We start from the raw sequence: 14,419 nt of genomic DNA on the forward strand, positions 1-14,419 counted from the left end.
TTTGTATTGATGTGAAAAATAATAATTTCTCTAAACAAAAGCACAAGGAAGGTGCATGTAAATCTATGAGCAACCTGTAGGGAGAATACACCAAAAAAAAAAATCTACAACTATTTCACTATTTAACATAATCAGCCTTTATCATGATTATGAGATGAGTACATCATTGACTGGTCACATCTGAAATATTATAATAACCACTGAATAATTTTACAAACTAGAGACATCCCTTTTATATCCAAGTCTCCTTTTATTTCACAGTCACATCACATGTATGTTTAAATTGACTTTTGAAATAATTGTAGATCTTTGAACCACAGAGTTTCTTCTCTTTGCATGTATGCAAACAACATGCAGCAGATACAGGAGAATATTCAGCTGTAATCTAACGTTATATAGATGTTTAATTTGTATTCACTCTATTTAGACAATTGTTATTCAAAGCAGGAGATTTTTTTCAGTATTATCAATATTCTGATGAACAATCCGTCCACCCTTATTGTCTTGTGATTAAATACTAAAGATGTAAAATTATAAAATATCTTGAGTGTTTGATAAGATAATAAAAGTCTGTTTTGAATATTAGTGTCATAAATAAACTGTAATCAATTCAATATATAAATGCAGAAACATGTAAGGAACATACATTCTGCCAGTGAACATAAACAGAGTAATATGGGAAAATTCACATTCTGCCTTGTTCTCATTTTACCAATGATTGTTTTATACATTGGCCCTTCTGCTTTGATTATATAATTAGATTTGTTAAGCAGAGTTAGGAAAATAAAAAAACAGGTGGACAAGGCTTTGGGCAGATAAAGCTGCCCCCTTGTGGTCCCTAATTATGAGCTTGAGCTTAAAGCACTCAACTACTGTAAGGTAACTTATACTTTAATTGAGTATTGTCTTTCTCTTTTACTTTATACTTGTAATGCGATACATTTCAGAAGGCTGTGTTGCACTTTTTACGCCAAAACATTAATTTGACAAATGTAGCTACTCTTCAGATATAGATTAATAATATAAAATACAACCAACAAAAAAGCTATGATGCATTATTTTAAAGGATAATATATGTCTTCATATTAATTCACAAGTAATTATAATGCAGCGTATATCATTACTTAAACCTTAACCTATAGCTTCACTTGTAAAGGGCGGCTGTGGCTGAAGGTTGGCAGTTCGATCCCCAGTCGGACCCTTCTGCATGCCGATGTGTCCTTGGGCAAGATGCTGAGGCCTGAATGCCCCCCCCCCCCCCCCCCAGAACAACAAAGTGCTGCGACTAGATGCACTGTATGAATGTATTTGTGAATGTAAAACTGTACTTTAAAGAGCTTTGAGTGGTCATCAAGTCTTGAAATGTGCTATATTAATACAATATCATTTAAAAATATTTGTTATGCCTCAACCACTGAATGATTTGATGTAAAAAACTAAACTGCTTAATTTGAGATGTGTTACAATGTTTACTAAAAAACTTACGATTGAATGACTCTATGTAGCATGTTTAAGTCAAATGTCTGTGTCAATCAACAAATGGATATCATGGTTGTTTATAACAACATTCTGTCTCATCTCTCCGATTGTATATGGCATTGTTTACTTTGAGGAAACATTTAACTAAATTCTACTGGCCCTTAAATGGGTTTCTGTGTTTGTCTGTGACTCCATAGCAACGGTGTTACCACGGAGTTACCATGGAATTACCATAGAGTCACCATGGAGCTGCCACTGCTGCTCAATGCGTCCAGGCTGGAGGTGCACTGACCTTAGGATACTAATAGGACTGTAACTCACAGAAATGCAGACATTGTTATACAGGTCCTAACAACTGATGAATGTAAATTAATGTTTCTTACATACGCACAGTGTGTCCATGTTTAATGAATCTATACGTTCACGTCTGAGTTAATGAGCCGACTGAATGGTTTGATTCTGTGTGAAATGTAAAATTCGTCATTGAAAGAAACAAGGTTAAAGTGGGTGTGCTCCAACTGTCAGCAGATTAAAAACCTGACAAGTCAAAGTTCTTTTTCCTCACCTCTGATCATATTGCATTGCCACAGAGCAGCCCTTTGATTTACAACACTGCTGGAGTGTCCTGGCCAAATAAAACCAGAGATAATCAGTGAGTTGCTACCTCAGTCGAAATCTTAGGGTCGAGGTAAACCCACCAGTCTATGGTATTGACTGTAAAGTGCCGCAGGCGTGCACTGATTAATTTGCATATACTTTCTAAAGAAATGTCTCTGCAGACCTGGAGAGAGGAATGACCTGCGGCCGGTTGCCTTCACATCCGTCTCCATGAAGGGTTTTTAGAAGATGTTGCTGTGTGCAAACCCCACATTATAATGCCAACTGTCAGTGCACACACGGATGGAACTTGGGGTTAATCCAATCCTCGGTCTCTGGATTAATGATTTTCTGCTGAATTGTACCCAGGAGGGCAGATTTGACACAGCTGCATCATAACCCGAGCTCATACATGCAGGCCCCCCTCAGGTCTGGGTTCTGTCTCTTCAATACCAAATCCGCTATATATACCAACTAGAATGGCACAGAGGAGAGCACATACCTCCACTAAGTCATGTGTGGAGTGTCAGTCTCACCCACACATTGCTGAAGTAAACAAATGAAACCGCCTCGGTGAGGAAACAAAAAACCTAACAACTCATACTTGGGTGGTTTCGTGGAACCTCTTTGGACGGTGTTCAGACAGTTTCTTGTGACCAATGCAAAGGCAATGGTCACAGATGTCAGAAGAAGCAAAAAGGTCCCACTCACCATCATCAAGAATACTTTCGTTGAACTCAGTGACTATTGTTTTCATGGAAAATGAATAGTTTTCATGTTAATCATACATCTTTCAAGACCGAGATGAGTTGCAGAGCCGGATCAAGATGGCACAAAGAGTTACAGTGTGACCAGATGTCAGCTGCTCAGTTGTGGAAGGACCTCGAGTTGTTAGAGCAAGGGAATGATTCTGCGAAGACAAACAACCAGACTTGACAAGTCTTTTGTTCCTTCAGGAGTTTGAATTAAATGAAAGGGGCAGTGCAAAACAAAGCATTTGAGGGTTTTTTGGACAGGGGCATGGGTAAGTCACTTGCATGAATCAATGAAGTAATAATAGTTTGCCTTATTTAAACTTATTTATTTAGGATACAAACAGAACTGAAAAATAAGATCTTACTCCACATGTAACTAAATATATTTACTCAAATGTTGAGGGTATCATTTTCCCAAAGTTTTAAGTAAATTAGTAAACATTGATAATGTCATGGGGATGAATTCCTTCAAAGTAATCCAAGAGATGCTCCCCCCACGCTGGTTTAACAAAGGGTTAAAGTATTGCTATGGGTATATTGGATATTTTCACATTTGCACATCTTGAGGATTATGACTCCTTCACGTGGCACAACCTATACATTTCCTGAGCTGAACACATGTGCATGAAAGATTGATGTTTCTGCTCCTGTCTTGACAGATGAATATTAAACCATGTTCCACAGGGTCTTTGAAGTCTTTGATGTGCTGTGCTGCAGTGGTGAGCTGTGTGTTGATGCCACTGTTAGCTGTTCCTCCAGGTTTTTCAGCTCATTTTATCGGCAAAAACACATGGAATGAATCCAGAGAGAACAGCGATGACACAAAATAATCGACAGGACAGGAACAAGAGGACAAAGTAAAACAAGGCAGAGATTGTGTAGAAACCTTTTTTTTTTTTTACAAATCGATACAAATACACAAGATAGAGATACAAAAACAGAAACTGTTGAATGTTGACCTTGTGATCCAGCATTTGATTGCACCGGTGTGGCAGAAGAAACACTAATAAATACATGCATGCAACAATAACAAATATCTGATGGAATGCACCAATTACACCAAAGAGCTGCTTGTGGAACAGTGACTTCACAACAGTGAGAACATTGTTTCTTGAGTCTTTTCAAAGAAGTGAGAGAAAAAAAAGCACAAAGGGGGAAAAGAGAGAGAGAAAGAGAGGAAGGTTCAGCAAGGTTCAGTGAAACTTCAAATATTTGACAACTGTGATAAGCTCCTGAGACCGAGGAGGAGGAAGCGCATCATTCAAGTGAAAAATCTCATCCTGCAAGTCTGCACTCAAAAGATAATGGTTATTTTACATGTGTTCTGGGCGACTGGGAGGATGAGTCTCAATGAGGAGCGCTGTGTGCTGGGAGCTCTCAAACTGCCTTGCGGTGGTACTCTGGGGGTGCGACCTCGTAGTCACTGGCAATGAACAGGGTGGATGAATTCTTCACCAGGTACCTGGAGGACATGTAGAATTTGTTGTCATTGTGGGGAGGTGGTTATGATTATTGCTGGAGACAGCGACAAATTTGTTCCTGTCATCATTTCTGAGTTGTTACCAGCCACAACAATTATTTGTGTTTGGGTTCCTGCCTTTTCCGGACAAATTTGCACATATAAACCAGTTATTTTAGGGACAGCTTGTCTGATTGGAGACTTTTTTCATCAGTAATTAAGGGTTAGACAGTGAAATCTATCTCAAGATGCTTTCAGACATGAACTAAACTCCACAGGGGCTTGTATGTGAGAATGAAAATGTCAGAGTTCGTCCGGGTCGCAGCGAATGAGCCGATGTGAGAACACAGCAGGAGATCCTCCGCTAGATTCACTGTTAGCGAGTCAGTGGGTTGATGATGTTATTCAGAACAAAAGTCAAGAGAGCTTTTGGTGAGAAGGTGACGCCAGTGTTGATTTGCTGTAAACAGAAAGTAGATCTCCACTGTTGGATTTGTAAATTACATCCTGCTTCCTGCCTGCAGAGATGTCTGTGTTGTTGTGAACGTGTCTGAGCCGAGAAACTCCTGCTGAGTTGTTCGCGTGTGAAATTTTGATGACTCCCTCCGCTTCATCCATGTTTGCGTTACATTGTTTACATTCGATCTGGTTAGTCTCAGTTTCACATATAATTTGTTGAGCTGGTTTCATATGACATGTGTACGTCCTGTCATCATCACCTGTGGGCTACATCTATCTATACTTGATGTTGATTGGTTTACAGTTGGCCTCGCTGTTGAGGAATCTTTGACCATCCTCGCACATTACTGTATATGCCACTTTATATTTTATATCATGTATATTACACTATATCTTAACAGGTGAATGGTGAGTGTCTAATTCCTCAGATACTCCCTTCTCTCTCTTTGCAGTGCCTAAGGTCAGGTTATAGATAAAGGACCAACCAACAGTGCATTGTAGCATCTACTCTCATGGACTTTCATATCTAACTCAGATGCCCCAGACAGAGAGGCAGCAGCTCCAACTCCAACTCAAGACGTAAGGTCATAATGTGATTTAGGAATGCTAACTTTAGGCTTAACTATCCAATAGTGTGCGAACAGCTACATGTAACATAGAGAGTGACAGCAATTCTAGCCTTTCATGGACGTGTTGTGGAATGGGTGACGCAAGTAGACGGTGATATACTGAGATGCTGTGGGAGACAACTTGGGGGTGACAATGGCTCATGTTACTCTGTTGCCGTTTGAATATTGTTTCACCTCCGGGTCTCCCTGATGAATCAAGTCTACATTAAAATCTTCTGCACATCAGCTGCTGCCTGAGTTCTCCTTTCACCAGCTTCCAGAAAACGACCATAACACTTGCGTCTGACGTGTCCAATATGAAATAATGAGACTGAATTAACAGAGATCTCTGCAAATGTTCCTCCTTTTTTCTACATCTACTCTGTGGTGTTGCTGGGTCATAACAGCACAAACGAGAATAGTGAGTAAATGTATGCTGGCAGATGTAGCAGTGTACTAGGTGAAGAAAGGAAAACCATTCAATCTGGTGCCAGAGCTAAAAAAGACTTCACTTCCACATTTAAAACAAAAAGAAAGGTCAAGGTCATTTTGGCTATTCTGAACTATTCTGTGCTTTTTAGTTGCCAATTTGAATGTATGTAAATTGTAGTAATTTATCAGGGTTCAAAACTAAATTTGAACCGTTCCTAAATGTCACGTTATGCCCAATTTCAACCACTTGAGAATATCTCAAACTTTTGTCATTCAAAGAATTTTCTGCTTTACAAGACACAATCTTGAAGCTCAGTTTTTGTTTTGATTCAGTTTTTACTTCATTCTTGGAAAGTAATCCATCATCACACAAATCAGTTGAAGCCATTTTGATATTGCATTTAATGATGTGCCCAAAAGTTATATCAAACTATAATAAAAAGCTGTTTCACAGTCGCTCAGAGCAAAATATGTTTTCCAGAGCAGAAAATAGATTTTCATGACTTGTGTTTTGAGCATTTGCGACAAGCCTGGCTGCACTAATCTGAATGTCAATGTAGCATGGCATTCGAGATCTGGCCAAGCATGTCATGGAGTCTGTGGTGGTGTGGTGGGATTTAAAACTCACTTGAGGAAATCTTGGAGGTAACTGAGCAGCAAAGCCAGGCTCTTCTCGTCCAGTGGAGTGTAGGCCAGCATGGCTCCGATACGAACTGTTGGAGGAAAGAGTGTGTGTGTGAGGAACAACGCAGGAGGAGACTCCGAATTTTTTTTAATTTGTGAGATAAATATTTATGGTGAATAATTCATCCAAACTTCTATTGAGGTGTTCTAAAAGGACTTACCTATTTAAAACTGAGGCATGCCGATAATACTGTCATATCGCTATAAATCTGCTTTATAGATAAAAAAATGTATTTGCAGTAACACTGTTCTTTCTTTTCACTGCATTCGTGATATGCACCACATTGGCAGTTTATTAGGAAAAACCAGGTTGAAAATCATGAAACCTATTTTCATGAAGGTTGTAAGTGTTGTTTATTGGAATTGTTTAGAAAGGTGCTTTTCCTAAATAATAGAAACGCAGTGCCCGTTATAAACCTGATTGTTCGGAATGGGCTGTTTACTTGGCCTGTGGTGATGCTGATTGCGGTTTTCTATCTAAAACTGTTAAAGGGACCTGCAGTAATTGAGCTGGAGTAAATACCGGCTGCATGATTCAATCCATAGAGCCATGGGGCTGCAAAAAGAGCTCTTCACCTGTTCACTCTGAACTGAGAATCAGTTTTCGTGGCCATTATCGTTAAAACCCTGTTGCTTCAGTGATTGTTTATGAATTAACACATCTCTCTTCAGTTTCTGTAGAGAGCATTCACATTTTTCTCACAAAGCGTATACAAGAACAACACAACTGTATTCTCCCACAACTACTGTACCTACTACTGTAACTACTGTACCTGTATAAGCAGGAGTCCAATTAAATATTTTTACGTACTATAATGAAATAATACATTGAGTCACTCCTGGCCTTTTGGCCATATGGCATTGTGTGTGAGTTTGTTTGTGTTTTTAACTGTTCAGGGATCCTTACCAAATAGCCGTAGCAAGTGTGGAGCTCCGTAAACCTGCGACATTGGCATGTCTTGGTGTTCTGCCAGGATCTCAGCATACTGCGGCCTCTCGAACTTGTAAAGCAGCTGCGTGCCCAGCATCACGTTGAAGTACTCACGAATTCCTGCCACCACTTCGTTTACTGCATACTCCCTAAGTAAAAGGAGAAGAGAGGAGTGACGTGTTTCTCTGGGGGCCGGCTCCACTGAGACGAGAGATATCGCAGCTTCTACAGAACCATCAATCATATAGTTTTGAAAATTTGCCTGAGATAAGAAATCGGTCAAAGCTGACTTCACAGTTGGATTTATTTACTTCAAAGTTGTGTAATCGTTGAAATGTGACGCTGCTTTGACAGTTCAGGGTCTGATTTGTTCACATGAATGCATCAGTCTTGGCCAGCAGCATATTTGATATTTTGACATTCTGGCGTTGTGCTGGGAAAATTGCTCATGTTTGTTTTGTGTCGTTGTGGAGGAGAATGCTTGACCATATTGTGACACTTGACGTGATGATGTGGACACATGTAGCGATGCTTAGCAGGTTTTTCTCCATTCTTGCACATCATCTGAAGGGAGTTGGAGTGTTTTGTATTCTTACTTGTTGTCGGAGTTTCCTTTTGATTTCTTATAGTTTGCATAGTCCTCCAGGACAGTCTCTATATTCTTCTTAGCAGGCAAATGAAATAACTGTAAGCAACAGAAAAAAAAAATATTTATCCAGATCTTTCATTTCACCACATTGAGAATGTATCCCTGTGAGGGTGAGATCTGTTAATGTTGTATGATTGATTTTACAAAAATATGAGATAAGGAATAAATCTTTATTCTAAGACCAATTTAGCCCAGTTGAGGATCGATATTGGTGTCCATGGAGTGATTCACTTCCTGGTCCATTCTATAATCATTAATAACAACGGTAAAGGGTTGTTAATTCTGTATTTCAAAAGCAGGACAACCATATGGATTTGTAAACGTACAGTTTGACGTCATCATGTCATCTTAGCTGAAGTAACTATAGAAAAACCATGTGGCCGTGAAGTGTTTTCGTGAATGTATGTTTTTTTCCACCTGTTTCTGCCGAGTGATGAGGTCCCAGTCGTCCACCAACCAGGGCTTCAGCTCCTCAGGGATCTTTACTTTGACCTCCACACGGTTGGTGAACATCTCCTCCTGCACACAAACAATCACATTTTTCTTTGTTGCTTATCACAATGGTCGCTTGAGAACGGCAGTGTCTGTCCTTCACCTCCCCACGGATAAAAATAAGAGCAGCAGATGACCTGTATGATAAGAATGAAATCCACGAGGATGACAGTGCAGAGAATAAAGAATCGTACATGTGGTGCACTTTACTATACTAAGTTGGAAATATGATTTCTATAAGCAGTATACAAATAAATATTATTTTACAATAATGACATTTTCTCCATTATATTTCTTTTTTAATTCATTATTGAAGAAAACAAACATCTGAGGGTGAAAAAGATGTTATCAGGTAATCTCTGCAGCAGAATTTAAAATGTTCCATCCTGCCTCTGTCTGTCCGCACCACCAATCACCTGAATCCTGCAGACAATTTGTTTTTGTTGTGCCTGAGCAGAGAAGCCCTCTGCTGTGTTGTACATGTGTAAAAGGTGACTCAGTTCTCTGCAGATCCACTGTAGGGCGTGTGAAAACCACTTCAGGAGACCAAGAAAGGTACCAACACTTGATGCTGTTTCTTTTTTGCTTTTTACAGATATACCGAAGCCACTCTTTTCTCCTCAGACACAAGTGATCACATTGTTCCATGTAGTTCCATAGGGTTAACATTAACGGATGATACATACACTCTCCACAGTGGGATCGACCCGAGCCCTCTTCTTCCGTGGTCCCTGCAGCGTTTCTCCGCTGCTGGTACCTTCACCCGGCCCTGGGGCTAAGAAAAAAAAATACCTCATTATTATAAATCCCATAGAAATTTATGTTGGGATGGGATTTAGGGAAAAACACTGAGATCAAAAGCTTCTTCAATTACTGAGCAAATTAATACCAAATTCCCCAAATGAGACATTGCTTTTGGGCTTTATGGATGAGCAGGAAAACAACAACGTGCTATATGGTCTGCATTTATATTTTAAATTATAAATGAAGCAGCACGATCTACTGCTGGGACCTCTCAATATGCTTTATTTTCACAGATTCAGTGTGACATGAATCACATACAGATAAAAGGTGGTTCATCTGGAAAAAGTCAGGATGTAATAACATTATTTCTGACACACTGAATACAGACTCATTGTACCTCACTATAAATACATGAATGCCCAAAATAGCAAATGAAAACATCATCTAATATCATCAAATTATGAAACGTCTTTGCCTATTTTTTAGCTTGGTAGAATGGCCAATGAACATGTTGTTGTAATATTTAAAGTGAACTGTCTCATGTTAATGACCATGCAAACTGTCCTTTGCATTATATAAACCAAATGTGGCTTAAATCCACTATGAAGATGTCTTGAAAAAACCTTTTACTTACTCTTCTGTTTTGCCTTTTTCACTTTCCTATGAGCCAAAAAGAAAAAACAACATGGTGAGGGATGACAGTGCCTCTAGTCATCCCAAACTGTAAACATGAACATTACTCCACTCAATCGTTTACATTCCATTGGGCCAACACTATTTCATCTTAAATATGTGAAATATGTTTAATTGATGGAAAATAGGATGGACACTTACAGATCAACATTTTTCTGCTGCACAGCAGCAATCTTCTTACTTGGTGCTAAACCCCTCATCTTTCCCTCAACATAGTGGTCCCTGTAGAGGAGATAATTAGGATCATAACACAAATACACAGGCTTTACTTTTTCAGCCCATAAATCAACAAAAAACACATTCACCAACTGATAAAACTCTGTGAATATAAATGGAAACTTACTTATTAGCCTTTTGAAGCTCTTTTTGTTTCGCAAGGTTGCTGTCCACATATTTGAGAACTCTGCTTTCAGGAACCCATTCATCCCAGCTGCAAAAGAGAGAATAAAAGAGAGTCTAGAACTGACATCTATCACTCTCACACACACACGTCCTCAAACAGGAGAGGACGGACAGAAAATAGAATTATATTTAAACCAAGCTGCTCACTTTTTGTTCCATCCGCTGTAATGAATGAAGTATTTAATGTGCTTTTCCTTTATGCTGATCTTTACACACTGTAAAACAAGAAAACACACATACAGGCATGGGTCAATCATTTGTTTTGCAGTTAAGTATTACCTCATAACACACACAGTAACTTTTAGATCTATCTTGTGAGGACACTCGTTGGCTTAATTCCTTAAAGAGTCCAATGTTTAGTACTTATCCCAGCTTTAGCCCAAACCTAACCTGAATTTGAACCCTAAAAGCAAGTTTTTAAGTTTCAAGTTTATTGCAAGTGGGTCACAGAGGAAGAACTGTCCAAAATAGCATCACTCCATAAGTTCATTGGGTCAAACTGGTCCTCACAAAGATGTACCTGTACAAGTACACACACACAGGGGGAGAGAGAGCCTTGTACTCCTATCTCAGTGAGGACACACGTTGACATCATGTATTCCTAAATCATGACAACTACATGCCTATAACCCCAACACTAAAATGAAGCCTTCACCCTAGAACAGCTCATTGAAAGGGTGAGGACCGGCCTAAATATCTGATATGTGTATCCTCGATCTATAGGGTTTGTACTCGATAAGGTTTTCAGACAGATATAAGTACAAGTACACACACTCAGAGGCTGGTAATGACACAAATAACTCTGACCTAAACCATAGAAGCAGGTTTATACCTTAAATAACCCATTAAAAAAGTGAGGACTAATCAAAATGTCCCCAACATTTCCTCCCTTCGTGTTTTGGTTCTAATTCCAATAGTAAAGTACACACACGTAGACACACACACACACACACTGTAACACACCTTTGCCTCGTAGAGCAATGGCCCATGAAAGCACAGGACTCTTTCACCTGCGAGGAGGGAAACACAACAGTGAGAAACACATAGCATAAACAACATGCTAGCTAGTTACCCAGCTAGCTGTTAGCTTGACGTCAACGTCCGGTTTCCCCCCCTCTAGCTTCGTTCCCCTGCGACGAGCTTCGACACACGACACGGTTAAGTGTAGTAAAACCGATCATCCGCTGTTGTGTGTAGTTTTAAAGTCGTTGTGTTTTGATGGGGAGACATCAAAGCTCACAGCAGCTCCAGCAAGGAACAACAACAACAAACCCGCCCCCCTCGGATCCATCCGCGCGCTCTCTCTCTCTCCCTCTCTCTCTCTCTCTCTACTCTCCCTACGCACCTTCTTGAAATTTGGGTTTCGGCTCCTGTTTTGGCGCCATTCACAGACTCAGCGGGCCGCTCGTCTGACGGGTCAAACCGGTGCATCTCCAGAGTCCATGTCTTCCAGCCGCGATCACTCCCGACATCGGAGCCCAGAGCGAAGGAGAAGCCGAGACTGGCCTGCCCACCGCCGGGTCACCTGACTACCCAGCCCCGGGAGCGGCGCTGCGTTCTAGAGCCCCCCAAAAAACCCGGAAAAACAAACACTTCTTTTGTTCCCGCTGCGTTTTGAACTTCACGCATACTCGGTCGTTGTGTCATTGTTGTTTCACTTTCATATTCATCTGCCCTGCTGTATTTTAGACCGGGTTGTGTTTGATCAGATTGGTGCTGTTGTTTATTGACAATAACTCAAATGTTTCACTTGTTTGTTTTTATAATCTGTCTTAATGGTGGCATCATTTCTGAAGTGTTAAGTTCTTATTCCTTAAAAGGTTTGTTTCACGATTAAGTTAAAATTGTTTACGCGTATAGCGAAGAATTCAGGATGAGAGCTTTGTCGTAATATTTCAGTTAAAGACTCACAACGATGGAACACATAATTTAGAACAACAATCAGAGCGTACAGGCAAAGGTGCTAAACTACAACAAAAGAATGATAATACTGGATCACACACTGAATGACTCTAATCTCAATGTGTCTTCACCTTAAATTCCAAGGATTTGCATTATGGGGACATGTTTTTTGTCCCCATAAGAAGGACAAGTCCACATAATGTGACATTTCAAACTAGGTCCCCACAACATGAGGGATACCTGCACACACACACACACACACATATTTTAGTGTCATGTATAAAAACACTCGGGTCCGTATGGATGAACCCGTTTCTGTTCTGGGTGTGAAGCAGAGGAGATGATATAAGTATTGTCAGTGAGTCATATTGCAGGTCGTCACTCTGATGTCAACAGGATTAATTTATGTCTCTGTACACGTCGTCCCTGGGCTTGTCGGTAATTGACCCGTTTAAAAGCCTGCAGTGTTCATTCAATTTAATTCAGTCTCATTTATACGGCTGCAATCCACATCATACTCAAGGACCTTCACGAAATGCAATTGAGACCTACATCAATAATGTTTTGAAGAGAAACTGATTCATTCATCTCCTTTTAACCAGACGCTGGCTGGGAGAGAGGGGACGATTTCACCAGTTTCCTAGGGAATAATAGGCATATTTAAGGAATTGATATCTATGAGTGTGTGCAGTTTAATAAATGTAAGGCAACGTTTGGACCTTGGCAGCAATTTTCGTTTGACTGAGTGGCATTCCAGGCTTGTTTAGGGTTTTGGGACCTTTAAGGCAGTGTGCAGACATATTTGATCTCCTCCTGTGTTTCTCAGGAACAATATTGTGTCTAAAAAGTTTGTCCTTTGTGGATTTGATGAATATTTGTTTTATATCTACGATTGTTGGGTCCAATTTTAAGGTACTGCTGCTTTAATTGAGTATTCCGAGGCATAAAGAGGTATCATTCTAAATAAAAAAAAGTAAGGCAATTTTTTTAAATATCACAAAAATGGTGGCAAACTTTTACCAAACTTTTTTTTTTCCTTCATTGTAATCCCATTTTGAAATCTCACCCAAACCCTAGACAAGAAACCATAACTACCAAACTGCATTAAAAAATATCATCTCTATGTAAAATATTCATCAATAATTGCTGTTCACACACATATGCATCAGTATTAGGAATCTATAAATGTATGTAATGTATTTTTTCAGTGCATTTTGCTGATGATACTTTCATATTATTGCTTTTACTAGTATTTTTTGATGAAGTTGTGTCTATTTCAAGGACTTAGAAACTGTTGTTAAACAGTGTCTTCTTATATCATATAAGATGAACAGAAAATGTGTCTTTTCATTTCATAAATTAATTAATGAATGCTAACAGGCTTTTTCTTTGCTCATGTTCCTCGTCTTGTTTTGTCCTGGTTCAGCTTTATTGAACTCATAATGGTGTGTAATAGCAAGACGGCGATATTGGAAGAAAAAAACTCTTGAGTTGCTCTGAGGTTTCGATCTCAGTCACCTGAAGGGTTTTGTCCTCCATTTATTTTCTCAGGGACACGATGAAAGACACAGTTTCAGCGTCAAATTCGTGCGAGAGGAGGAGGCCTGATAATGGCTTTAAGAGCCGTGTTGCCAACAGAATGTTAAGATTGTGATAAATCTTCCCAGAGTAAGGAGCTGACATCGACAGAAAGGATCGGTGCCGCTGAGGTAAAACATATATTCTTAGTTATATATAATATTTCTAATAATCCTCTGTGAAATACGACACAACTGTAGATCTTCTCCAGCCCTTTAATTGGACTTTTATTACTTTAACATGTCAATTTGTTCACTACTTTATATGGAATCCACACACAACCACGCAAACATGGATTGGGAACAGCCTACAGCTTTATCCCTCCAACCACAATTTACATATTCCAAATCCTAATTTCACCTAAACCTAATCTGAATCTTAATCTTATTCAAATTTATTGATTTACTTGATGGAACCCAGGAAAGATAAGTCCCTATAATGTGACCCCACACACACACACACACACACAGCGACACACACAGAGACACACAAGTGGAGTGTTTCTTAAACCATGTCACTTAAAACTTAAGACTCTTTAATAATGTTTATTATTCT

General features: G+C 39.5%; 1 protein-coding gene across 5 annotated transcripts; it reads right to left on the bottom strand.

Moving 5' to 3' along the window:
- Nucleotides 1-3,136: 3,136 nt before the first annotated feature.
- On the bottom strand, nt 3,137-11,897 carry LOC133967965 (mortality factor 4-like protein 1). 5 transcript variants are annotated; one of them, XM_062403834.1, is made up of 12 exons: nt 11,730-11,897; nt 11,348-11,394; nt 10,532-10,599; nt 10,326-10,412; nt 10,124-10,204; nt 9,924-9,949; nt 9,232-9,320; nt 8,471-8,572; nt 8,001-8,089; nt 7,381-7,553; nt 6,418-6,502; nt 3,137-3,948 (listed from the first exon to the last, which is right to left on the bottom strand). In XM_062403834.1, exons 1-12 carry the CDS (start codon nt 11,767-11,769, stop codon nt 3,606-3,608), a joined length of 1,230 nt encoding a protein of 409 aa, XP_062259818.1. In that variant the 5' UTR covers nt 11,770-11,897; the 3' UTR covers nt 3,137-3,605. The 5 variants fall into 5 exon arrangements, 4 of the variants coding, with proteins under 4 accessions (XP_062259818.1, XP_062259729.1, XP_062260026.1 ...); XM_062404042.1 differs by having other exon boundaries at nt 3,805-4,293; nt 11,730-11,892; XR_009924095.1 differs by lacking the exon at nt 11,730-11,897 and adding an exon at nt 4,149-4,293 and having other exon boundaries at nt 3,809-3,948; nt 11,348-11,682.
- Between the last annotated feature and the right edge of the window lie 2,522 nt (nt 11,898-14,419).

This window comes from Platichthys flesus, chromosome 1 (genome assembly GCF_949316205.1).
Source record: "Platichthys flesus chromosome 1, fPlaFle2.1, whole genome shotgun sequence".
NCBI classification, from domain to species: Eukaryota; Metazoa; Chordata; class Actinopteri; order Pleuronectiformes; family Pleuronectidae; genus Platichthys; species Platichthys flesus.

Bases quoted from the DNA above. Each gene is read 5' to 3' on its own strand.
- LOC133967965 (XM_062403745.1), bottom strand. From the start codon at position 11,443: ATGTTGTTTATGCTATGTGTTTCTCACTGTTGTGTTTCCCTCCTCGCA. The intron at 10,413-10,531 runs GTGAGCAGCTTG...TCTCTTTTGCAG, and splicing joins TACAGCGGATGGAACAAAAA to CTGGGATGAATGGGTTCCTG. The intron at 3,949-6,417 runs GTGAGTTTTAAA...TTCTTTGAAAAG, and splicing joins TACCTCCAAGATTTCCTCAA to ACTCAAGAAACAATGTTCTC.